A 27,847-nucleotide genomic window follows, 5' to 3' on the forward strand; every position below is an offset into this window, starting at 1 on the left:
CTTAAAAAAACACTCAAAAACTATGGCATAGCAGAATATGCGTTACTTGTGCAACTGCTGTTTGCCAGCCACTGCATTTCTGCTGCTTTGGTTTTTAAACGATTAGCACAAGTAAATAATGAGATCAGATTCCTGCAAATAACACCCTTGTTCTCTATATCCTGCTTTATTCCCAAGAGCTTTACCCATACCATGAATGCTGCATGGTCCTGTGGAGAAAAAATTGTATGTAGTCATATCTGAACCACTGGACTCCTTCCCATTTTTGAGACTTCTTTTTGTAATTTGGGTTATTAGACACAGTAAATACTAAAGGAGCATCCTTCTCATCATTTTCCTTCCCAAATTTCAAGTTTGTCCTTTAAAACATACAAAAACTACAGATCTAACAAAAATTGTTAGTTAATATAAAAAATCAGGAACATCAAAGAAAACGTTTTTCCTCCTTACTTTTCAGTACATGATAAACGATTTAGCCTACAGTTCCCATGAAGCTCCAGTCATTTATCAGGAAAACTGTTCTTCCCAGCTAATCCTAAATTCAGTCAAAGCACAGGTAAACAAATACCAGGTTTTATATAATTGAGTGCATTAGCCAAACATTTGACAGACTTGGGAGGGCAACTCATGAGCAGCCTGCAACTACCACAACCAACTTCTACAAAACTTGTGAGGATTACATCACTGAAAACTCTGGGCTAATGCCCAACATATACTGTCGGTGAACATTTCTATCACTTCCACAGAAACCAAGCATTTTCTCATTTTGCATGATGCTTTATGAATCAGTTTCAGTAACTTCTAAAACTCTGTTCAGTTCCTAAATTCTATTTCCACATTGTAAGTGAAATTTGGCAGTAAACCAGCTAAAGGTGTATTTTCCTAAAATTATTATTAATGTTAAAAGAATAATCTTGCTATCTTATTCAAGAAGTCGAACTCAAACTGCTTCATTTTCACTTGGGTTTTTATAGACTCTTCTGGCATTTGCCAAATTCTACTTTCCAGTGGGAGTGCTACTTTTTCAACCTCAGCCTTCACTTCCTTAACAGGTTTTAAATCTCTTATGGGATATACCTGTAGGTTCTTAGACAGATTCTGGTGAATGGTAATTGGCAATAAAAAGAGTACAATTCTCCCTACATTAATAATTAAAAGCAAACTAATTCACCGTTTTCATTCAGACTTCGGAAATACATCCTCAAAGATTTGTCTTCATCCTTATCTGCTCCTCCCTGCCCCCCACCCCTTTCAGTCTAAAAGCTGGAATTACTAGGACTGGTTATTTAAATAAAAGTGTATTTTCTATGTTAAATTGCTATCTTTATATAATTAAAGGTTTGCCATTTGATTTGATTTTATGCTCCCTTTGTGTTATGCAAGAGTAGTATTTAACCATTAATTTTTTGTGAGGTTTTGTTTGTGCCTTCCTCAGATATCCTTCAAATAAAGCACCCAAAAGCCTTTAAAGCCTTTGGAATTTAGCATCTTAAATATCTTCTCTGTTTTAAGATATGCTCTGCATTTACATATTAGTATAATTAGCAATTCTTAAAGTTAAATTTAATTCCTAGTTTTACATAGCCATAGTTAGCAGTGTTACTCAATGGTCAAACAACTATTTAATGCCACTTATTTCCACTGCTTGCTATATGCAAATGCAATCCTCAATCATAAATTAGATAAATAGATTATTGTAAATGCTTTGAACATCAGAGAATGCATCAACATACAAATATTTCACCAGTACAGAAATCTCACAGCTAATGTTTAGATTTGCAGGTCCCTGGAGAAGCCTTATTGAGATGTCAAACTCAACACAGTGTTTATGAGGAAAATAATCAAGTATAGTTTTCATTTCTCAGTGTTTCCTGTTGCATCACCCATCGTCCTTCACAGCAGCCTCCCCATTTAGTAGAAGATAAAGTGGAAAAGCTAGGCCTGAACAAATTGCTTTTAAGGAAAAAAAGATGCTTATCTGTACTGCTGAGATGTGCATGTTTTGGTGGTTTTTTCCCTACTTACATATATATATCCTTCAGCAAGAAAAGTTCAGTAATTAGGGAAGCTCTCCTCTCTTCTATAGCAGCTGTTTAACCTTTCTGAAGCCTGTAAATATTTTAACAGTATCTATTGACAGCATTTGGATTCAGGCATTAAGCTACAATGCTGTTCCATGGGCAGCTGGCAAGCCTTTCTGCCATTTCCGTAATCAGCACAAACATGCTGCATCTTTGAGTCAATTCTGCAATATTCTTTTATCAGGACACATGCCATCCCCAGATCTGGCAAACTATCCAAGGTCAAAGTGCCATAACTCAGATACCACACAACAGCCCAGAGTTTGTTAAATTCACTCTTACATTAGAACATCAACACACAGACCCAGAAGGCTGTGTTTCTAGCTTTGTGATAAATCATTCCATTTAAGAGACACTTGATTCTTTCATGTCAGTAAAAGCTTGATCTGAAATACATTTGTTGGCATGTTCAGAAATGGATGTTTCTCACTGATTCTGTAAAGCACTAATCCACAAACCTATAGACATGAGGGAATTCTAACCTCATGCTGGACACCAGTAAAGCCCTAAATCTGACAAAAAAAGCATGGAGAAACCACAGACTCTTCCTTATCTAGAAGCAGCAGCTACTTCTAGATATGTATTGCCAAATATATTACAGAATGATAAACAAAAATAATTTCTTCATAGTTTGTAAAATGTTATGATTTTCTTACTTCTATGTCTGCTTAGGTTTATCTGCTGCCTCATTTCAACCTGAAGTCTGCATTCTCTGTGTCAGAGTACCTCTTCTGTGTCTGAACAACTACCAGCACAAGGTCACCCAGGCCCATAATTAAGGAAGGAAACAGTTACTCAGGAGACTAATGTCTCACATATTGATGTCAATTATTTATATGAAAAGTTCTATATTTGTAAATGTCAGAATTATATTAGTTCTTGGACTAGGAGACATCTCTTTAAATAGCAGACAGTAAATTCAGAATTGAAGACCAACTGTTCTTGTTTATCTATATCCACCCTTAGTTCAGCCTCGCATAAATAAAGACAGAACACTGATAATTTCACCAAGACAGGGCCACAAGTGACTTGTGACATGATCTTCTACAAGTAACACTCCCTAAGAATGCAGAGATTTATTTAAAACTTATTGTGTCTTGCAGAATATACCACCTAAGGAGTCTTTCTGCTGTGCCTTTTGCAATCAGACATGCCTATCTCATATTGGCCTCATTGGCCACCAGCGTGCTTGTAACAAACGTGGATAGAGCCTTCCTAAATCTTCATTCGTGAAGCCTAGCCATGATCTATAGAAAAGGTAGCTTACACAGTAACTGTTTAATAAAACTTCACTCACCAGTTTTAGCAGAGGCATGAATTTCCATGACAGTGACTTATGAAAAACTTTTGCTGACCAATTAAGATGACCATTTGGTTTGCTCAAGCATTTATCCAGCTGTAAACTGAATACTTCTTTATATACCATAACAAAGGCAATACATAGCGATGGGATAGGCAACAATGCCAAATCAGCAATTGCACAAGGAAGACAAGGGCAAGCCAAGTCCAGATGAGATCATATTTGAGATGCAAAGGTCAGTGTTTCACACAGTGCTTACAGTTTAACTCCAAAGACTATATTCTTGTTGAATTACATGCATCTCACCACAACTAAGCATAATGTTGCTAAACCCACATTTCTTTGAGAAACAACTGCAACACCACTTGGGTGAACAAATCCAGTTCAATTATACTACATCACGCAGCCCTACAATAGTCATATCTAAAGTCATATCTGATCTGATAATAAACTTTTTTAGTTTCTTTACAAATACTCTCCAATTTTATACAGGGACAGAGTTTAAAAATCTCTTATAACACATTTAACATAAATTGATCAACCATCCCTTGTAATTTCATTATAGTCTTCTCAAAGTTATACATTTGCTGTCACTTGCTGAACATGACATTAAATGCCCCAAATTCTTCATGAAGCTAAGTGAGGGATTCAGCTGAACTGCAAAATATTGTCTGGCAGGCAGTACCTTGTAAAACAGTAGTGAAGGGACAGTGACGATAGAGCAGGATGCTTTTTGTCAGTAACAGCCTGCTACTTGGTCAACTCAGCAAGACCACAACACCACAGAGAATACTACTCCACTCTTGCTCCCAGTCAACCTTTTTCACTAGCAAGATTGCCCTCTTTTTATGTTAGTTTTGGCCCAGCACAAGGTGGCTGATGCTAATGGAACTCCGCCAAAGGAACACAGCATTGAAAGGCACATAAATTTATAAATCAAGATCAAATTTATCTCAGTTCTATGTACTATGTTAGGATTAAGACACAGTAACAGGAAAACAATTTAAATTATTCTCTTTCAAAGACTCTTCACTTAGGGCACAGAGTAAACATTAATTTAAATGACTCCTCAAAAAGCAAATGAAAGTTTAACTCAAGCCAATTAAATGTTTATATGTTAAAGATTCGGCTTCTAAGTATTTACATTACAATGGTCTTCCAAAGGTAGAGACAGCCCTGTGATGACAGCAAAGCACTGCTGGCACCCCACAGTGGGCAGCAATTCACTCACCACAGTGGCCTGCACCTAACAGAAATCATGGTTTCTCCCAATTTCTCATTCACTTAATTTCTCATTCAAGTCTCCTTCTTATTCCTGTACAGCAGCCTATAAGGATTCCAGATGGGGAAAAAAATAAAGTAACAGGACTTCAACCACTTCAGAACATTTTTAGGCTAATGCATATAGTAATTTATTGTTTGGTTTTTTTCTATCCAGCTTTTGATCTAATACTGAAAAAATGCTCTCCTATAAAAAAGTACCACATTTATTTCTATGCTACAATATTAAATTAGAAGATATTTATAACATATAGACATCCTCACTATGCCAGAGAGAAAACTATAACATTTATCTCAATACAATAAATTCTGTAAAAACAAATAAGAGATACAGCACAAGGTAAGAAAGCACATTTAAGATGACAGCTTATGCACAAGTCAGCTGCTCTTTACAGAGCCAGGGATGCGAGTGTATCAGCTCTCTGCACTAGTAAAGAGCAGAAAATTAGGATTAGCTTTATGACTGCTAACACAGACTGTATCAATGACACTAAGGTTGAATGTTCCTTCTTTGAAATGGGAAGCACAGGCTACAAGCTGGTTGGAGAACAGACTCAGGTTTCCTTTCAAACCATTATATCATCACACGAAAAGACAGTGTTTAAATGAAATCAGGGCTATACTGAACACAAGAGTGTAAGAGAAAGCTCAGAACCATTGCAATACAATGAAAACTGAAGATCTTCTGATGTGCATATGGCAGCTAAATGCCTGCATTTATGCCTTTGAAACCCCTTCTGAAGTCAACTGAAATTTTTTTTTTGATAGATGAGAAAAATCTCTTTCAATATGAAAGGGTATCTGGCTACTTTCTGAATAAAATGAAAAATACCAGAAATCCTGATATGCTTTCTGTTTAAGAGTCTGAAATATCTACCAGGTATTTTGTTTTGGTTTTTTTAACACATAGTTAAAATCTCACAGATAAGATAGAAGTTGGATCTCTTTAATTTGAATCTGCAGTAATAGTTACTTCAGAGGATTATAAAACAGAATTATTTTCTATGCTGATATATAATTAATATCTATTAAAAGGTTAATCAACCAATATTACAATAGTAATATTATTACAGCCATAATGGTCTAAGGCAAAACTGGTGGATTACTTCAGTCACATCAACATGAAAAAGTCAGAGACATGCGTGAAAGCAAGTCCTTTCCTGAGACCACTTCAATTCACCTAATAGAGCTCTTCTCCTGCTGTACACTTACATTAGTAAAGCATTTTCAGATATCTGCTCTACATGCACCTAAATAAGAAGTGTTCCATGCTCCTCTGTAGGTTATTGAAGGTTTTGAACTGACAATCAACTGGAGAAAATTTTTCTTAGTGACTTCTACAGAAATGACCTGTGCTATCTATTCTATACGATTTTGTTAAAATACATACATTTCAACATTTGGATGAGAAGACAGCAGTTTACATCCATTTCAATATTTAAGTGAATAACAGCATTGCACATTAACAGATCACTGAATAGAAAAAAAACCCCAACAACCACTAAAACCATTTGAAAGTGAAAATTACCAAAAAAAAACCACACCAGGAAGTTGCAAAGCTTTCTCTTTGCATAAAGTTTAACATCAACATTAAAAAAAAAACCTGAAACAAACAAAAAAACCCCCCAAACCAACAAAAGACTCAAGGCAAGAAGAGCTCAGACTGTGAACAATACAATGTGGTGATATAACCCCAGTGACTTAATTCTAAACTTAACTAAATTTAATGAAGTTTTAAACTGCTTCCATGAAACATCAGAAGCATCATAAATCAAGTGTGGCTACTACTTCCATCTTACACAGTAGACTGTAGTCTGTAGCTTTTCGGGGAACAAAAGCAGGAAAAAAATCCAAAACCAAATCCCAGCCTTAGATTAGAAACTGCCAGATGAAAAACAATTGAATACCAACTAAAAACAATCTCTTGCAGCCACTCAAACATTATCTTGAAAAGAAAGAAAAAACAGAAAAATTAAACCACCTCATACATGATGTCTTCCAAAGATGCTTCTGCAGAGACCTTTGTTACATGCTGCTGTCTGCTCAAATATCCAATTGCTCAACTGCACAAGAGGCAATGAAAATAGAGAAATGCCTTCCTAATGTTACTTTGCACAAAAGTAAGTGTTGCAACTGACATCTAATGCTGCCAGAGATGTCAAGTGATCACAAAGAACAAGAGTCATGACCCGGGATAGATGGCAAGATGGTAACACAGCATTATCCAGCACTTTAAAGCTGTTAAAAGCCTTGTGCTCTACGACAGGGTGCTATATTTAACAGACTATCATGAGGCACCCGATTATCAGAAGACAAATAGGACTATTTATTAGCAACAATTTGAAGCATCACAAAGGAGGAGCTTGGATTTCACTGTTTCTTTAGTTAACAAGGCTGCAAAAGCTAAAGCCACATAATTGAGATTTGTGGCACAATAAATTCCCACTTTACTCAATTGTAACTCTCCAGCAGTTTCTCTAGTTTGAAGAAATGGCCTAGCTTTCTTTCCCAGGATGCCACTGACAACAAAATCATGACAGTGCAACATACAAGACACGGTATTACACTTCACTGGGCCATCCCAGGTATAAAGAGACTTTTCCCTGAACCACTACTATCCTGTCACTGCTAGTTATTTATTGCTGCATCTTGCCATTGTGCAAGATGCTCTGAGGAGAACAAAGCATAACATACAGATGTTACCAAAACTTGACTAAACAAATTCATTTACATTAAGGCTTCACATCATTTTGCATCCCAAGACCTAGCTTCTTCAGCTGCTCTTAACTTCACCAAGCTTAATGCAATACTCTTATGCTGCATGCCTGCCTCAAGCAGAATAAGATATCATTTTAACCTGAAATAGTTGAGAGAGAGAGCAAGAGCAGAGAAAAACCAGTTTTGTGCCTAGCGTTTTTTGAAAAAAGTGAAGACTCCTTTTTCGGAATCACTCCAGTTGCCTTCATATTTTGAAGACAAGCTATTTTATTTTTAAAATATGTTTTGCTACTTAGGAATAAGTCCTTATCAACGTACGAATCCACCTAATTATGCCCACATTGCATGGGTTTGGAAGAAAAAAAGGCAAAAAAAGTCACTGATAGCTAATGAGGAGACTGCATATATGAAAAGATGATTTTTTTTTTTTAATAGACCATCTTCCATCACCTGAGATCAGACTAGACTGGACGAATCATTCCCATAAAGAAACTGAACATCCTCTAAGTAATCTAAACCACACATTTTAACCAGCAAACTTGCTGCTAGCATGCAAACAACATGGAAATGGAAAGCATACAATGAATGAAAGGTTCCAGCCAAGGGGGAGAAAGTTCAAGACAGACAAAAGAATTGTATAAAGAATAAGGGAGGAAAGAGCCAAAGAACAGCTGAGCAAAGAAATTCAGAGCTTGGCTCATCTCAGCAGCCTTAGTATCTCCCAAAGCTGAGTAAAGCCTGGATTCTTGGGAGTCTGTTCCAAGTGTCTTTATTCCTCTCACATAGATGAACTCACTGGCAAAACATCCATCTCCTCCAGTCCTACTCCACTCCTTAATGCCAGTATCATTATTACATTGGTTCAAAACACAAAGGTCTATATAAATATGTTTCAGTCCAACAGATCACCCACACAAGGAGCAATAAGAACTGATACCATGCTGTTCTGTTTGCACTAGTTTTATTTTTAACTACATATGGAGCATTAAGGTTGCAAACTCATACAAAAATTAGGAAAAGCTACAATTAAGACTGCTCTGTGCACTTGCATGAACATGGTCTGTACTTAACATCTCACATTTTACGCTCTTGAGATGGGCATTCTCTAGAAATGAACTGGGAAGAACAAGAGAAGGATTGTTATACCCTTAATCTCCTACTGGCTTGGAGACTTAAAGAAACTGAGATACAAATGAGACTGCAAAAAGGCAAAACAAAATCAAGAAATAAGGCCACCAAAAGCTACTCTTGCCACTGACGCTTAGCTTCTATATGACAGTATACCAGCCCTTTCCTCTACCTTTACAGCTATTTTTTTTTTTATTTCTTATTTTACAGTTATCTATTTAGATAATCTGCAATCCAATTTGTGTATATACTCAGCATACCCAACGACAATTAGGACATGTGCTTTAAATACATGAATTGCTTTACACTATAAAATGCAAATGGAGACAGAACAGCATTTTAATAACATTCCTGCCAGGTGAAGGAAATCCATTACTAATGGAATACTTAGATGTTATGGCAATAACCAGCAAAGGCAGACTCTGGAGCAACTTAATAAATCTGCTCTTTGGAAAGGCTTTTGCTAATAAAGTTTAAATGAAACTGGAACTGATCAGAATACAGAAAGCATAAAGCTAAATACTAGAAAACAGTGAATTAAATGAATACTGTACATCTTAATGAGCTACAAAGAATTATATGAATGTATGCGTTCACATAGTTAAAATATATCGCTACAGTAACTGCTTAAGCTGAGCCATGAACACTGTGCAATTCATACCTCAGACCAAAAAAAGGCCAACCTGAACAGCAAATCACAAGATGAGGTTGTAAATAGCCTGTGAAGTGCAGTTAAATCCTTACAGAGGCTAGCCAAGTCTATGCAACTTCTAAGCAAAAAAATGTGCTAAAAAGATGTTACAGATACATTTTTAAATACTCGACTTCCAAACAAAAGAGGATGAAAACACACAAACAACCCTCCCACTCCCCCCAATATTTACCTTACTGCAGTAAAGCATCCAAAGCTCATACAGTCTCTCTCGGGATGCCATTCCTTCCCTTCCTCTTTCCGTGGATACCAGCTACTTTAGTTCAAGATCCTACCATGCTCAGTTCCCAGGTGCTCTTTCCACAGTTTTGCTTTATTATTACAGTTATATCATAACCCGAGAAGAAGTCAAGGGTGAAAACAACAGGGTCTCAGTCTCTCCTTTTCGGGTAAATAACGAAGCACAACACAGGCAACTGCAGATAAATGTCAAGCATGTCCGTTCTTCGCCAGCGCCACTTCGGTTTTAATCTCTGAAAGTGAAAACATACCCTTCAGGCCTTTGGTGGAGGGAAGAAAAAACAAATCCGCTCTCAAAGCCCGCAGACAGCGGCGGGAATGGGGCGGCGGCAGGTCACAGCGCTTTCCTCTTCGGCACTATCACCCCAGGACAGAGAGCTCCGGCTTTCGCTGTTCCTGGCGCTTTCTCGTCTCTGCGGAGAGGCAGCGGGGAGGAACCGCAGGGCTGCCGAGCGGGGCCGCGGGCAGAGGCAGCGGGTACGGCCGCTCCCGGCCCCGGCCCGGCAGTGACAGCGCCGCCGCCGCCCTTCTGCCACCGCCCCCGGGCTCCGCGGCCGCCCCGCACCCTGGCGGGCCCCGCAGAGCAGCGGCTGCCCCGGCACAGCCGCCGGCCGCGGCCCTTCCCGGCCCCCGCGCTGCCCTGTCGCCCGCTCCCGGCCGGGACCGGCCGCCCCGCGCCGCCACCTACCGCGCCCCCGGCCTCCCGCAGCTACCCCCGCGGTACCGCGGGCTCTCCCGCAGCCTCCCCGGGCCGCGGCGGGTGGCGGCCGGGCAGGAGGGGCCGAGCCTCGCCACATCGCCCGCCCCGCCCCGCCCGCGCTCCCGAACACGCCCCGGGCCGCCGCCGAGGGGCGGGGAGGCCGCGAGCGCCATCTTGGCTGCGGGCGGGGCAGCGCCCGACCGGGGCGGGGAGTGGAGCTCCACGGCCCGTCCCGGTTTCGGGCCCAGCCCGCGGCGCCTCATCAGGGGAGCGGGCGGTCCCTGCCAGGCGGCGCGCCCTTCTGCCACACTGCGAGTGTGCCCGCAAAAGAATCGGCATTCGCAGTCCTTGCGGGACAGAGCACCTCCGTTAAGGCTCCGTACTGCTTTGCTTCACGAGGGGAGACTTCATTAATGTGTGTAAATATCTTAGGGGGCGGGGCCAAGAGGACGGAGCCAGGCTCTGCTTGGTGGTGCCAAACGCAGGAGGCAATAGGCACAAACATGCACAGGAAGTTCCACCTGAGGAAGAACTTCTTTACTGTGCGGGTGACTGAGCACTGGAACAGATTGCCCAGAGAGGCTGTGGGGTCTCCCTCGCTGGAGATAATCAAGAACCGCCTGAATGCAATCCTGTGCCATGGACAACCCTGCTTAAGCAGGGAAGTGGGACCAGATCGCCCACTGCGATCCCTTCCAACCTGACCCATTCTGTGATTCTAATGAAGGTTACCAAGCCCATACAGGTGTTTTACACGTGCTCCAGGGCGGCCTCCAGCATAGCCTCCAGGGCGTGGATATATCCATGCATCCAATCTGCTACTGCTGTAAAGCAGCCCCCTACCTCATATGCAGAGCTTGCACAGGACTAAGGAAAGATTTTTAAAATAAGTTAGATTTCCAGAGGAGAAATGTGAAAAGATATTAATCAGCTTACTGGTGTGGCCCTGCCCAAGCACACTGGCACACACTAACCCTTCCGAGGTACTGCACTCCAGAGAAGGACTCTCCTCCTGTTTGTTCAATAACAAGATCATTTTAGTGTGACATGCAGGGGAGTGGGCTTCCCTCCATGTCCATCTGTGCCCTTAGAAAGCAAGGCTGGAAATTACTGTTGTGTCAGACTCCAAAGCAGGCAGGAGAAGATTTAGTGAGACCTGGGCCATCTCCCTAGTTTGCTGGGAGAATCACAGTCCTGCAACCTCTGGCCACAGCCCTGGTCTTTCTGCCACTGGGTCGTCTCCTCACCTGGGTGAGTCTTGTACAGTTCCATGAGATAAAGCATTCATTGCCATTCATTGCACAGTTGATTACTTTGCAGGGGACTTATACAGCATTGCAATGTTTTCATGCAAGGTTTGGAAATCCTTTGCAAAGGAATTGTCTGTGCAACATGATTATATTGTCTGCACAAAATTTTCTAGGGATGGATAAGTATCAGCAGTAACCCAGAGACAGCCTGAGATATGGTGCTACAATAGGCCTTTGCATATTTGTCTTGTTTTTAAAAAATCAATGAAGTTTCCCTGGAAAAATTTAAGAGCTAATCTGTGCTCAATGTTATATCACGTGGATCAGCAGTGGGGAGTGGGAGAAGTATCTTTTACTGCAATATCTAAACATAGTTCCTAGCACAGTTGGAGGGACACTGACAAAAATGAGACGGTAAAATTATTTTTAGTCGTGTGATACATGTGCTCTGGTACTTGCTGCTAGCCACAATATTCTCCTGCCTTAAGGCTGTAACATAATTTTTTCCATCAAGAAAAAAATAAGAGTTCAGAGTCTAGCTCTGTCCTCAGGGCAGGATCTGCTATGCTTAAACCACCCTAGACTCCTGGTGAACAGCATCCGGGAAAAAGAGAGCACCTGCCTCCTCCCTGACGGTCTTATCTCAGGGCTTGAGTTACTGCTGGGAGTTCCTCCCCAAGAGCCAACCTGCATCACCTTGGAAGCAAATGCAAACCGTTATTATTTGCCCCTTCCACAGTAATGTGGCAAAAAGAAGCCCTTTGTAGCATGTCTTTTATCAAATCTTTTTACAGCCTTTTCTAGACTAAACAACAGCCTATTTCAAACTTCTCTTACAACTTGCTCCCTTTGAAGAAGTCAGGCCCAAGCAAACTCACGTACAAACACCGATCCTCCCTTCAGATATTGCTCTGCTTTTTTGCATTGCTGATTCTTGCAAGTGACAGCAGCTGCTCCTACACAGCAACAGCCTGCAACAGGCTTCAATGAAGCAACACAAAAAGTCCATTGATAGAAATGGGCGACTCCTCCCTTGTGAAATGCTGCTGCCCCCGTAATTAGGGTGCTCCTAGGCTATAAAGCAGCTATTTTTCCCTCTGCTGGAGTTGTAGTGAAGCAGTTATTTTAGTGAGCCTAGGCAATCACTGCTGCCTGTGTAGGCAGTTTTTGCCTTATATAGGTGCTCTGGATGGAAAGTAAAGCATTTGTGTTTTGCAGCAGGACAGTCTGTTCCATAGGTGTCATACAGAGTGGGTGGTCTCCTGGTCTGACCTTCTAGAGGTTTTCCCAAGCCAGATAGTTCACTGCAAGGTTGTTAAGGTGGCTTTGGATGTCTGCATCGCTGGGTGTAGGTCAAGTTTAGACTCTCCCCGTCTGTACAAACAGACATTCAGTATTCACTATGAGTTCTTTTCTCACACAGAGATATGAGTAATAATGAGAGATGTCAGTGGAAAAGGATGGGTTACAGCTTTATCTCTGCAGGTGTAGTGTAATTGTAGGTGAATTTTTATTTCTGTATACTTACCTTCATGGAGACTCGGCTAAGGATATGGACATCAAAGAATGGAGGAAGATGTAAAGAGAAGCATTGCCAGCTAGGTATGGGTACTTTAAAATGTGACTGTATATGGATAGGTTCGGCTGGGAAAGTTAATTGTTAGACTTTTCATCAACTTCTCTTCCATAATTATGTATTAATTGTTTCATGGACTTTAGACTGTCAGGTAGCAGTGTTCATTTGTATTTCCTTGTTCCTTAGCTGCTATCTTGTGGTCTGTTTACAGTAGTGATTATTTCTCATTCTTTGTTTATTATTAGTGGGTTTTTAATTTCTCTCATTAGTAGCTGTGTATTAGTAACTCAGTCATCTTACTAGGGACTGAACTTGCCAGTCAGCAAGTTCTGGTAACAGAACGGGTGTAAAGAAGGGTGTGAATAAGGAGAAAGCATGAATTTTGGGTTAAGGAAAGGTTTAACAGAGGAATGGACTGCATTGGATTGCAACTTTGAGTCCAGGAACCTCTGAAGTAGCAGGAGAAACCACATACCTTTTAGTACTGCTTTTATTAAGCTATACTTATTTTCTGTAGAAGCAAACAAAAAAGACAAAAAAATCTGTATTTGACTTTTAAATATTCTCAAACCTGTTGTTTGGCCCTAAGGCCTCTACTGAGACCATGCCCCAGACCAACATAAATGATAAGGCAAAGCTTTCAGCTGAGGTTTTTCTTGATGTCTTAGAGCTAATGCTTTGTCTACTAACAATGAAGACCCAAAATAGAAATGGACTTGGAAATTAGCTTAGAAATTAACCTACCCCTCAATTCTTCCATCTTTCTTTACAAACAGACCCTTGCACAGAAACAAGGTGTAATCTTCACAGTCTAAGTAAACAAATGGTCTTGTGGCTGTGTGTAAAGCTTCCACTATCAAAATACCTTGTGCTGTATGTAAGGAATTAGAGTTTTGTGGATGCTAGTTTCTAGACATTCAAGCAAAATTAACTTGAGATTGGATTTGGTGTGGCTATTGGAAAGGGGCAAGCTGGCCCTTGCAAGATGCCGGGGTCTCTGTGATGGTGTTTTGCTGAGGGTAGCACAGAATCAGCTGCCTTGAGTTTCTCTGGCTATGATTGCCAGATGAGTGTGCAATTCTGTTAGCTAAATCAGCAAACTCAGTGTTTAATTTTCCTTCTGTCACTATATTCATATTGTACCTCAGGTAGTTCAGGGCTTGTTAATTGCTTGTAACATTTGAAAATGGAAAGGAATTTGTTTGGCCCTTGACATATAAGCTGATATCTAGGGATTGTAGTTGCTTTCTTTCAAAGTATTGGAGACTGGCCACAGCTAAAGCTGGGAGGTGATGGTTTGGCTAATAGCATTAAGTCCCTCTGGCCCCTGGCTGCCCTGCTTTCATATATGCAGGGTTAAACCATTCTCCAGACTTAAATTCATGAAGGAATTAACCCCAGGGTAGCCTGGGACTGTGGTGAGTGTTTTTGTCCTTCTCTGTCCTTTCAGCTTGTTTCCACAGGGGGCCTTCAATATAATGACTCCTGTTGTAAAAGGCCCAGGCAGTGACTTGATCTTTTCTGCTCCCTTTTTTGTAGCATGGGCTCCTTTATCACAAGCCTTAAGTTTGCAGCTGTGTTGGGAATGTTCTTGTGTAGGGTACCTCTTAAAGACTCTTTCGTGCTAAATATATAGAATGTGTTTATATGCTTTGATCTGCCTAGGTTCTTAAAAGCTCTAAGAGCCAGCAAAAATTCATGGGTAGGAGTTCAGTCTTGGAACTGCCCCCTCCTCTGCTGTCATTTAGGTTAGCTATGCAAGAGCTAGAATGTGTAGACTTATGCTATAGCTATCTTTCATTTGAAGATGCCTGAAGACACCGGTTTTTACTGCTTAAGATTGCATCATAAAAGTGTTCTCCTTCCTTCTGAAGGAGAACTTCCTTCTGAAAAAAAAAGTAATCCATCCTTTACAGTCTTAGTGCCAGTGATCAGTGAAATTACCATACTTGCACTTCACATCATTCTGCTTTAGTTAAGAAGTTGTTTAATGAATTATTTCTTTATGTTGCAGTGCTCAGCAATCTGGATCTGCAGCATGATTCCTGAAAGCAATCCATGTGTCAGGAAAAAAAAAACAAACCTACAAAACATCATGGCAGCAACCAAGGATGTGTAGGGGTTAGCATTCTCTGGTGATCTGTCTGAACTTAATTTCTTCTCAGCTGACAAGGTAAGGTTGTCCCAAGAATGCCTGCTGTAGCAACTTGGGGCCTAACTTCTCTTGGTTTGGGGAAGAATGCAAATGAAGGGAAGTAACTAAGGGGAAATGGTCTTAGGAAAGCTCCAACTGCTGCTAGAGGTGGAATTCTTGTAAAATGCTAGCACCACAGCTTCCCAGGAGTTAGGTGTTGGCTGCAGCACACTGCCTACTTCTGAGTGGGATGTGAAACCAATGGTGTGCCCTTGTGAATACTCCAGGGACTTGGCTAGCCTAACTCCTGAGCACAGAAAGGGTACAGAGATCTGAATGATGGCTAGTCTTGTAAAACTTGAAACGGAGTTTTAATGATTCTGCAGTGTTATGTAAACAGTGTGCTACGGAGTATGTGAGGAACTTGTGGGGGCCCACTTGCACACTGAACTGGTTATAGAATCTTTAACATAATGGGTCTCTCTTTTGGTTCCTAACCCCAGACACCCAGAGAAAGCTGCTACTTCTCTGTGCTGTGGAAGGTCAACATGAGTTCATGTCTACAAATGGTGTGAGGTCCTGGCTAAACAAAAGAGCACAGTGTAGGCCTTGAGCTGGAAATGGGAGTAATTCAGTCTTGTGCAGAAATCTGGACTTAATGCCAAATGGCACCAGGAACTACTGGGCACCAGGACTGTTTTTTTGTTTTGGTTTGGGTTTTTTTATCATGAAGTGAATAAGAAACTGAAAGATTTATTTTGATATCTGTAGCATTACAAATAGTCTTTGTCAGAAATAATTCTTATTAATAAACTTGGTAAATACTGTAAATGCTTTGCTCTGTCTTAAGTCATCTAGTGTCACAGCTGGAGACTTGGTATGCAGTATTTCCATGATGATACTGTTGCTGTGAACTTGCCAGTCTACTCACAGCAGAAACACTACTGTGAAGGCCATTGCTTTTATGGGCCATTTCAAGATGAAAGGTACATCCTGTAATCAATTCAAGCATGGAGTTAGTCCATGGGCTCAGTTACAATTGGAGTTCTGGATTTTCATTATCATAAATGAAGAATGTATTTCATTTTTTCCTCTAAGGTCTGAAATAATATTTTTTTACAAAGATGCTATTTTTAAACATATGCTTAGGAAATATGGTTAGGAAATATCCACTGTTGGTTCGAGGGATTCAACTTCGGCAGTCATGGCACCCCATTTGGTGAATCACCTGTATTTGCCAGGCCTTGGGATGTACTGCTGTCTTGGAAGTGTGGCTGTTCACATAAAACACAGCTTCCTTTAAGTATATTATGAAACTGGATGTCCCTGGAGTGAAAGTCCTAGTGGAGAGATGAGCAGTTATCTGTGAACTTCAACATCCTGCCTCTGAAGTCATTCCTCAGAGATATGTAGCTGCTGTGCTTCTGGGCATGCACAGGCAAATCCAAACGTGGATAACAGGAGATCAAGTGGCACTTCTAGGTGACTGCAGCTTGCTAGATGTGATACAGATTAAACATAAGAGTGAAAAGTCAGTGTGGAAAAGTCAGTTTAGCAGGAATAAATCCACCTGGGTCCTAATTTAAAGTAGTGGTGCTGTGAGTTCTTTCTGCTCCAGTGAGAGCAGAACTGCACTTGCTAGGGCAGAAAGCGGAAGAGGAGTCCAGCCAAGTTCACCACACTTCAACTCTACATGCAGGTAAGAAATAAACTCAGTGATGTATCTGGATTGCCACAGCAGTCGTGTGCCCTCAGTCTTCCTAGATGTTGATGTAGTAACTGGATAAGGTTCTGGCTGAGGCAGGGGAGCTGTTTCTGATCATATTTTTCTTGCACAGTAGTAAGTGGGCAGGTTTTTTTTTTCTTTTCATTTACTAAGATGATAAACTGTTTCAAAACTGTCTCTGACTTATATCTAGCACAGCAAAGATTTGCTACAGAAAAATACTTTCTGCTTTTGCATCAATGCCAATACAGTTTTTGCAGGTGCTCAAGTGCAGTTGGATAGGCACAAGAGTATTGCTGCTACTGTGTGATGTCCAACACCTTAGTTAAAAAAAACCAAAACCAAAACCAACGAACTACAATCAAACCCAACAATACTTCAGTATCTTCATTTGTGGCATTGAACTTTCTGGACACTCTTCTTAATCTGGAAATCATGCAGAAATGTGTCCTAATTTTAGGCTTTTTTCTACCTCTATATTAATTCTCAGTTTCTTTGCTCCTTCTCAGAAACTTCCCATCCGTCTCCCTAGTCAAATTCCCTTCAGTCCATCTTGTTCCCATCCTCTTTATCTGTGACTTTCACTCTACAGCTTGTGAGGACACAAGAGTGCACGAGCTTTCAGGACTTGGACACAGAACTAGTCTTAGCTAAGTGAAGCCCTGAACTGCATGTCAGTGAAAAAATAGCTGCATTATCCTATGCAGATGGAATGTGTCTGGAAACTTGCTGTGGTGCTCTATGTAGCTCCTACTGGACAGGGAAACTGAGTTGTACATAAAGCTTACAATACTCAAGAACTTAATTTTTCATGAGCATTGGAGGAACATATTCCAGCATCAAAGCTATTCCTGGGCCAAATCTCAAATCCTTAGTCTTTTGTTTGAGTATTGAAATATTTCACATCTTGGCAACCTCTCCCCTCTGAGTAAAATCCTTCCAGAGAATGAGTCTAGAAAAGAAAAGCACAGATCTATTCTGGGCTGAAGTAGTCAGAAAAAAAAATCTATTATGAGACAAATATGCCTTTATTTTTGGCTCAAACACATGGTGGTGTCTCTACAATGGGATGTGTCAGGTTGCCTCTGCAGTAGTCTGGTCACCAACTTTGCCTGTAATGAAGTAAGAGCAGTGACTGGGGCATGAGAGATGTGGTTTGGTTTTCAGCTCAGTACTAAATGTTCTTTTATAGCCAGAGTGGCTTTATAAGACTGGTGAAGTGCTTTTATATATAAATATGAAATAATACATATACTATTAAAATAAAAGTTAATACAATTAATGGACTATGAGTCTTGTATGGTGATTTCATGAAGCTACAAATCCTCAGGGACAAATCTTTAGCTGTCCTGTTGTTACACAGCTCTAGTTGTGCTTCTGATGGGTGTTGTAAATGGTATCACTCCTGTCAGTCTCTCTCCTGGAGATGCTTCCTCAGCCAGGAAGTTGTAGTCTTTAACACTGAAAGCAGACTGAGGGAAGACTGTGGATTTGAGTCTAGCAGTTTCTTCTGAATACCTGTATGCTTTCTTCGGATCAAAATTAACTTCTTCCTGATGGTTAATGCTAAGCAAATTGAATTCACTTACAGGAGCAACTTCTATGTGCAGGCCTGTGCTTACATTTCTCAAAGATCTTTGATGGGCTCAGAAGTGTTACACTTTTTTTTGTTCTTCTGTGATTGTGCTTGCTTTGTTCTGTCTTGATCATGCATGTGGAGCCAACTTGTCTTTTGAATCCCACATAGTCCTTCATAGTTTAATACAGTGGACACTGGACTGGTAATGAAATTTAGAACTTGAGAGACCAGAGTAGGGGAAGCGATATGTGAATTCCTTATTGTAGCTACGAATGCAGAGCAGCCATCATGGGGCAAATGGGCAGTCCAGGCAGTCAAGAAACTTGGCAGCAACTGCAACCATGAGTTGGCACTGAGGGAAGGGTAGATATGAAGCAAATATATGTGATATTTCCTTCAAACTTCAAGTCCTCAGGCTTTTTTAGCTCAAGAGGTTTCCTGATCAGGAGATTTCTTCTCTCTGATTAATAACTCTCAATGGATTTGTCTTCCAAGAACCCATCCAGCTTCTTCTTGAATCCTGTAGACTTTCACCTCCCAGGACCCTATGCCACAGATGAACTGTGCAATGCAGGAAGGGCTGTGGTTGATCTTAAACTCTGGAGCTAAAATATCTTTTTAGACAAATGATATCCATGGTCTAAGAAGTCTGGTTATTTACATCTGTTCCAACTGTTCTCAACCCGTATGCTGTTATGACAGCTGCTTTTACATGGAGATTGACTGCTTTTGCATCCCAGAAAAACTCAAGCATAGGAGTAGTCTGAAAATAGCAGTGTTTGTGTAGAGAAACATAGCCTGCATGCCAGCAACTGTAGTGCCTGTTACCAACGATAAAGCAAGCGCAGGAAGCTAGAAGACTTGTTAGTGAAAACTTGGATACTGTCTGTGAATTCCCCATGTTCCTCTCCTGTAGCACCATTGTTCTTAATGTCTGCTTGAGATTCTCTGAGCATTTGCAAACAAAAGCAAGAGCAGCCCCTCAGTGGTCCTTGAAAACTAGGAACTGCTATCATTCCTGTCTCAGGTGGAGACATTTTGAGAGGTTTAGCCCCCCCCAAACTCTAGGATGCAGCAGAGTCTAGAATCCAGACATCCTACCTATAGCCTTGATCTCTGAATAGTTATTTTTGTTCATTCTTGCCTTTGACCACAGGAATGCCAGCATGTAATCTGCTCATCATTGCATAGCCATAGTTCTCAATTGCACTAATTGGTATTTTGTTGCAGTATGTAGGCATGTGTTAATTGCTGTCTGGGGAACTAGTCTGTTCTTTTTTCTTTTATTCCTGCTGAAGACAAATTAAATATTTTGGTTCCCTGTTGTAAGCAAATAAGTAGATACTGCACCTGAATTACTGTATTCTTTTGCAAACCTGGGTTAGCACACTAACCTAAGGATGCTAACACACATATTGCTTACACTCTGCAGTTCCTATAAATGCACAATATTAGGAATTTGTGAGCAAGAGGAAACATGCTTTTTCACACCTCTGTCCTGAGAGCTGAGTTGTTCATGCTCCATTTCCCTCTGGCTAAAGCATGGTGTTCTTATGTACACCAAACCTCTGCAGCAGCTGGACAGTCTACTTCATGCAGTAAAGGACAGGCAGGAGGGTAGAGATAGTGTCCCACGTACAAAAGAAAGGATGAGAAGGTCAAAGAATAGTTCTATTTTCCTCTCCAGTGTTGTCAGGGAAAGGCTGGAGAGGATCACTAACTGGTTATAACTGATGGGTCATGTGAGCTTGAAATAATGGCTAAATGAGGTCTCTGACATTACCAAGCAGAGATGTGAGTTTTAAGCAGTCTACCTCACTGCTGTAAAAGTTGCTTGGTTCTATTCAAGGACTCCATTATCAGAATGTTTACTTGGCAAAACAAAATCAAAGCCTACCACTTAAAGCCCAGATGAAATGATTTAAAATGAACATATACTAGATAAGGTTGCAGAAAGTCGTAGTAGTTCTGTGCTCTCTGCATTGCTTTTTCTTTACAAAAGTCTCCAGAACCTTGCTGAAGAACAGTAGTATATTTGCCTGGAAGAGGCATGTTAAGATGTGAGATCCCTTACCTGTGTTTTGTTATATTTTATTATGGCTCTTATTCATAACTGCACAGGGTGCCTGCTGGCACGGGATTTGGTGATGAATAGTAAGCATATACATAATTACATGAATGATAATTAAATCTGCAATAGACATTTTCAAGCACAAGATGTTGTCCTGTTTCTAATCCACACTGGTATGCTTATTTAATTCTTTTTGCCTGCAGAATAGCCTGGCAATTGAGGGATTTGGCTCAATCTCCTATTGCAACAGATCAGTGCAGCTCTGAAGTTAGTAGAAGCAGGGTGATTGACACCAGCTAAATATCTAGTTCATGAAGTTCACTAAAACATGCTATATATAAAGGTGTGTGATTTAAGGATCTAGAATAATTAACTTTTAAGGAATCAGCTGGAATAAGACTAGAAAGCTTTGCTAGATTGGTGGTAGCATTGGTGGAGCAGCTTGTTTGCATGAAGAATTTGATGTCAAATACAGTGTTCACCTTATTGTGAGTTCCTCTGCACACTTCTGTCCTTTTCTTCCTCAGTCCTGGATATAACTATTAATGGGATTTATTTTCTGTTCCACAGTACATGATATTTTAAATAACTGTTAAAGGTCCAACTGCACATTGTTATCTCTGGTAAGTATAGAGCTGGAATTTATTACTAGATCAAAATTTGTAAAACTAGAGAAAACTTAGATGAAAGAATCAGACCTTTCCCAACACCTCCCCCAGGGTTAGCAATATACAGTTAGACCTTTAACAGTTATTTAACTTATCATGTACCATGGAACAGCTGGCTAATTGTGAATATTTTTTAAAAGTATCCCCCCTGTCCCCTTAAAATGTGAAAGAAATAGTATTTCCTTGGGACTGTAAAGCTTGAATTTGTTTGTAGTACTGAAGAAAGATTTGTTTGAAGCGAGATTTTGGAATGCATTCACTATTTACTTAGTATGTGAGCAATAACTCAGTGCAAGTCAGCTGGCCTCTGCAAAGAGACAGTTTTTGGCATTTACTGCACTGCAATCAAGGGTACCTCTGTATTCCCTAGGTTTCAGTAAATACTGTCTGCCCTGAAGTTATGCATTTCATACAACACCCAAGAGCCACCTAAGACATTGAAGGAGGAGATCTCAGGGAGATGGACGTAGCCTGGGACAAATATCAGTGAGCTGATTTAACATGTTCTGGTGTCACTGAATCATAAGATAGTGTGGACATAAGCAAGTTGCATACATCAGCCCACAGCAGAACTTTATGTCAGCTGGCGCTGCTGGCCCTTCCCTAGGTGATGTGAAGATATTCTCTACCTAGGAATAGTGACATGACCTTTTTTGCATCTTCAAGTTATGAAAAGGCCCTGGAAATAGCACTGATATTAAACAGATTATTTCCTTCATCTCCAGTGAAACTTTGCATTGCCTTACTGAACTTTTCCTGACTCTTGAGTTGCTTGAAGAGACTGTAACTGTATTCTTAAAGGATAAACTATACCCAGTTTCTTAAACTGTGATTCTCTGCCAAGCAGAACTCACTTGTAGCATTACATGGCAAGACCCGATGGAGTTGCAGAGACTGAACCACTTCTGGAAGTCAGAATTGCCTCCCTTTTCAAAAAGTACTGATGTCCTGAGTAACTGGGGCTCTTGTAAATTATCCAGCTGCCCTTTTTCACCTGGATGGAATTGCTTTCTTTCACAGAGGGGTGCAGGTCAAGGTGGTCACTGCTACATTCATAGCAGTGGCCCCAGAAGCTCTTCTTTTCATAAAGAAAATGATCTGCAATATAAACATTTGCAAAGACTTATAGTCTGTCCTGGTGTCTGTGTCAGAGCAGGGTACTGATATACTGGGGTTTTCACTTATCTTTCCCATTTCTGATGGTTTGGTGAGATGAAAGTTGAGAGCTGTGAGCACACACAGACATTGTGGTTGCTTTTGTACACCATAATCCTAATGCAAAGAGTAACACAGAAGAGACTATTCTAAGCTGTGGAGAGATCTCATGTTTTGTCTTTTTTGTAGTTATGGCATTTATTACATTTACTGTGGGAGACTTATTTTTTCTGGGGTTTGGGCTGCATTTGCTGATGCTGTGTGCAAGTGAATTATCGTGTAACTATGGGGTAGACTACACTTTCAGCTGCTATCAGCTGTTGCATGTGGTGCACCTGACCCAATGTGGGATAGGTACAAGCATATATATAAGTGTGTAAGAATGGTTCTTTACAGAACCTCCTTTGCCTGAAAGCTATTGAACTCACAAGACCTGAGCAGTTTCTGATGTGGGTCTGTTCCTCTCCTTCCCCACCCCCTGTTGGTTACCTCTTGCCTAAGTTTGTCCCAATCTTTCCTTTTTTGAGAGCAGGTGAATTTTGCTTCAGTTTCAATACTTTGTCACATGCCTTATCCTGGAGGCAGGAAAAGTTTCATTCTCACGTGGTGTTGTTACCCTTTGCCTACTAATCCCTTCCACTGTGTACAGATTTTAACATAGGCATGTTAGGAGGAAATAGCAATTAAAACTTTCAGCCTCTTCCTGGTGTGTGATTAACTGCTGCATCCCTGAAGACTATAAAGATTGAAATCAAATGGTTCTTACTAGATGTTTGTCACTTATATGAATTACTGGCTAACATTGTAAATCAGTTTGAGTCAGTTGGTTCAGTTTTTTCTCTTTGAAAGCCTGTTTAAAAATTCAAAGGGAGGAAATGGCATTAAACACAAGTTGCTCTCTGTCTGGAACACAGAAGAATTATTGGTTAAGGGTGAAGCAGAGTGCTTTAATACTAAAGCACAGCTAGTAGGTTACAGAAAACTGTATTTCTCTGTTTTGGAACTTTTCATCTGTTTTCTTCTTGTTTGGTGAGGGCTGGAACAAACCTTAACTTGTTCTCTTCTGATTATCATTTTCTTGCACCTAAATCTTAGGCTCTTAAAAAACAAACTGCTTCATGTAATATGCAAAGCTGGTTATACAAATGTCTTACATCAACAGTAGGTGAGGCTTCAGATCAAAACTACTGCACTCCAAAACCAGATTTACAATCTTATGTATTTGGGGGAACTCAATCAAGCATATGAAGAACTTGTCAACATGATTCATCAGGAACTTGGCATGCAGCTAAACACCTTTGTAGATCTAATTTATTTAAAGAACTCTGTTTTCAACTACATGGTCTCCACCTCCAGTGGAACAAATGAGTGTTTGTGGCTGTAAGGAGGGAGGGCAGGGTAAAGTTTGGGAGACTTAGTGGAGCGCAGCTCCGTTTACAAGATTTCAGGCCAAAGAAATGGGCTTTCAGTGCTGAGCAAAAAAGGAAAGAGAAAGAGAAGGGTGTATTCTAGGGAAATGGATGGGGGGGATATCAAACCTCCACCTTCACAGCCTTCCATCACAAACCACTTAACTGATATTGTTTTTAACTGTATCCATATTAAATGACAGGAGCTAATGTGCACTCACCGTTTCCAAACAGGTTAGATACCTTCCTGTCCTGTTTAGTATATTCAGCCCTGTTCTCCCAGATTTTCTGTGTTACCTCAGACCACATGCCTTCACTCTGCTGGATTTCCTTGTCATGATGTTTGATTGACTGTTGTATGTATTGCTGGTACTACTGTAAGTACACTGTTCAGGGCTTGATATTTGTCTGCTGGCAAATCCCCATGAAAGGCCATGAAGTCTAGCCCTCGATGCCTTTAGGAATCACGCCATACACTTTCTTCACTTAAATGGACTATGCGTTTAACACTGGCAGTGGAAATACCTGTGTGCAAGTACCTGGCAGATCACTTCCATAACGGCAGGTGACCTGGTGACAGTGCAGAATTTGGCAGTTGGTGTTCCCTCTGACTCTGCTTTGCTGCAAACAAACTCTCTTTTGGAGCCAGCCTGAGCTAATTTCTTTTTTAAGCACCTCTAACCAATCTTAGATCTTTCAACCATGACTCCCCTCGTGAGGCCAGCATCTTTTACAGTGTTTTACAGGGATGGAGTATATCTGATTTTCTCACAGATTTTACTCTTTTATTTGCTGTTGCTCCTGGCTGCCTCTTGAAGATAAACAGTCCTGTGCACTTGACTTTCCAACCTGACAAACTAATGCTTTTAAAAAGAGATTGGTTATATTTTTGTCCTACTGCTAAACCAATCTGTTGGAAAAACAGATATTTTGCCACTCCGCAATGGATGCTAGATGTTTCCACATGACATTTTGGCTAGGAAAAAGCTCTTTGCCATAATGAGTGAGAATTTTCAGGACTAGCTAGAGAATCAGTAGTGACGTGTCTGAAGTCAGGATTACTGTAGCAGAAATGAGGGGGAAATTTAGGCTTGCTTGCATGGGCAGTGCTCTAGTAACTCTGGAGTCTAAAGACTGACTCACTAATTCGTGTGGAGCAGTTGAAGAAGTTATCATCTGGTCTGGCAGACAGTATGTCTGTGCCTCAGCTGCTGTGCTGTTCACAGTCAAGTGTGTTAGAGTGAAACCATCTGATTTCAGTGTCATAAACTGGGCTATGAGTTGCAACACCAAGCTGCCACCATGAGTTCTGCTGCTGAAGTCGGCCTCTGGGGTACAATAGGCAGCTCTTAAATTGCCAAAGGAAAAGTGGATAATGCCCTGTTGAGTTTCCCACTTGCTTCAGTACTGTGATTTCAGGTATTTTGAAAGAGCAGACCAGGAATGACCTCTTACTTTTCTCACTGTGGACAGTATTGCAGTGCAACGGTAGGCACTAAATATATGCATGTGACAACTGGTGCTAGCTGTGCACATATGATTAGAAGTCTCTTCTGGTCCTGTTGAACAAATTCATGACTCTGCACTGCATCTGAGCTCTGAACTATGTCCATCACTTTCTGCATACCTGAGAAAAGAGTTTGAAGTTGTCCTGACTAATTGGTCAGTTGCAGCAAGACCTTGATTATTCAGGAGACAATATAGCTCAGGAAAGGAGGAATTTTCAGTCAAGGTGGCAGAAGGCTATCATTCATCAATCCCACAGTGCCCACATCTACAAGCACCTTTCAGCTCCCTAATTCTGGCTGTCTGAACATGTGAGCAGCAAACCATCTGATCTTCTGGGCTTGAGTTTTGTGTGCAGACAATCAGATACCAGCCAGCCAACAGAAGAGGGAGTAGCAAAGGGGCAGGGACTTGCACTCTGAAAATAAAACACTGTTTTCCTGCTTATTAGCATAGTAAGATTTCTGCTGCTTATTCCTCTTAACTCCACCAGTCTCACCTATAAAAACAGGAAGTATTATTCGAAGAAAAGTGAAGGCCATGGCAGTACTCCATAGCAAAGACAGCACTGGAATAACAAGGCTAATCACCTATTTGTTAAAGTCTTAGTGTTTATTTTATTACAGGTCAGTGAACAAAAAACAGTCATGAGATGTTAATCTCTCTGTCTAGCTGTTTAATCTGAACCACCCCCTTACCATTGTTCTCTCATGTGCTCAGCAGCAATATCCCCTCCTCCTCTCTTGTAGTGACCTCATTTCAAAGGACAATTTCTCTCTGTTTTGGCTTTCCAGGGGTCAGACTGGTGCTGTTTGAATTGGGAGGAAATTTGCTCAGGTCCTGTCACTGGCCTACTGTTCTACAGAATTTTTTTTCAAGTTTGTTTGCAAGAACAGAAGCCTCTGCTCAGAAGCTGATGGATGCTCTGAGCTCCAGGAAAAAGCAAGTGCTGAATATGACAGGGTAGACCTATCTCAGCAGTGAACACAGACAATAGAGGAGAGGTAGGAACTACTAAATAGGATTGGATAGTGTGTTCCAGCAATCTCCCTTCCTGCAGAGTGAACTAAACAGGCCAAAACAGCTGATGTTGCAGAAATTCTTAGAGTTCCTGTGTAATATAGAAGGTGATGTTGCTGTTTACCTCAGGTCCCCCCTGGCCCTCTCACCTGACTCCTTAAGGCCTTACATGGCTTGAAAGGAAAGTGTGAGGATTCATGGTACGGCTGAGAAGCCCCATCTGTATCAGCACAAAGACTCACTGGTTAATCTGTAATTTCTAAATGTATCAAGCTGTAGTCAGGGCTTTCCCCAGGGACAAACCAGAATTGAAAGGACAGGTGATTTTAACAGGAAATTTGTGATATATTAAAAAACCAAAACACTGTGAACCTGGTAAGCTGAAAGCACGCTTTGAGTCCATGAGCACTTCTAAAAGACCCTTTAATCCCTGATTAAGTTTAACCATTCCCAGGCTTTCTTGTGTAGTGCTGTCTTTTGGCATCTCCATAAACAGGCTCCGTGACTCAGAACCAGCAGAAAGAAGAAGAGGAGAAAAATGTTTTTGCTTCACAAATGTTTATTGGTTTTTCCTTTAGCAGATACATCTCCAAGAGATGGGTTAATGCAGCTGTACAATATGTGACCGTACTTTGGATAACTGTCTATCCCCTGGCTACAAGTATCTGGGAATCTTCATTTTTATATGTAAAGAGCCCTAATGGAGTCTCTCTTCCCTGCAGTTAATGTTAAACACACCTCTCAGCAGCAAATACTTCAACCCTACTGAGCCCTGAAATTTCTATGGAATTAGGTAGAAGGAGTCTTATACAAACACTCCATATTGTGTGCTCAAGCTTCGTGACAGAGGAAGAGAGGGACGTGGAAGGAGAACCACATCCAACTTATATTCCAAGGTAGAGTCAGTACAAGGATGAAAGTTGACAGCCCATCTAGGAAATGGGGAGTGTTCTTCGGCAACACAGCATGGACATAACAGGCAAATCATCAGAGACCTACAAATGGGGATTGGAAGACAAACTTCAGTGCCACACTGGCACTGCAGGGAGAGGCTTTTTCTTTAGCTTAGCCCTTTGCTAAAATAAGAAACTGGGATGGTTAGAGGGGAAGAGCTGAAGAAATTGTCCTGAGAGGCACAACCCACACGTCACGTGCAGGGACGCTCATTCCTGCCCAACACTGGATCATGTGTGGGAGTTGCAAAACACTGTGGAAAAGGGGAAGTGTGTATTCCCTGCCCCTGAAGTGCTGCATCCTCTCTTTGCCTCTGTAAAAGTAGCATGGTGCATTGAGAATCAGTAGGGATGTACTGGGAAAATGTAAGCTCCCAACACACTGGCAGGGGAGCAGGAGAGAATTCGCTAAGGGAAGAGGAGTGAATGTCTTGGATGTAAGATATGATGAGTGGGAAGGAAGGAAGGAATGACTGCTAAGATTTAAAAACAAACAAACAAAAAACCCAATCAACCAAAACAGAAGTTGCAAATGTATTACCAAAGCTAAGATAGAAGACATCCGTTAGCTCACCTACAACTAAGTGAGGTACGTGAAGTCTAGGTTTTTTGTTATGTCTTTGCTTCCTTTGCATTCCTC

General features: G+C 41.0%; 2 protein-coding genes across 4 annotated transcripts in view; both read right to left on the reverse strand.

Annotated features, from left to right (window-relative positions):
* Positions 1–10,259, reverse strand: part of NBEAL1 (neurobeachin like 1) — an 82,387-nt gene extending 72,128 nt beyond the window's left edge. For all 3 annotated transcript variants that reach the window (XR_003533484.1, XM_027678392.1, XM_027678391.1), the window contains exons 1-2: positions 10,149–10,259; positions 9,393–9,693 (exon numbers count right to left, since the gene is read on the reverse strand). Coding sequence is in view for 2 of the 3 variants with exons in the window: in XM_027678392.1 (XP_027534193.1) it covers positions 9,393–9,443 (51 nt within the window). In the remaining variant the exon portion in view is untranslated. The remainder of the gene's footprint in view (positions 1–9,392; positions 9,694–10,148) is intronic.
* A 6,019-nt stretch (positions 10,260–16,278) lies between these two features.
* On the reverse strand, positions 16,279–24,037 carry LOC113965053 (gamma-crystallin-2-like). The gene is given in 5 exon segments (XM_027677894.1): positions 16,279–16,382; positions 16,385–16,394; positions 22,019–22,095; positions 22,098–22,262; positions 23,950–24,037. Coding segments are annotated over 5 exon segments (444 nt in total).
* Between the last annotated feature and the right edge of the window lie 3,810 nt (positions 24,038–27,847).

Source organism: Neopelma chrysocephalum, unplaced genomic scaffold (genome assembly GCF_003984885.1).
Source record: "Neopelma chrysocephalum unplaced genomic scaffold, ASM398488v2 Primary Assembly neopelma1_44, whole genome shotgun sequence".
NCBI classification, from domain to species: Eukaryota; Metazoa; Chordata; class Aves; order Passeriformes; family Pipridae; genus Neopelma; species Neopelma chrysocephalum.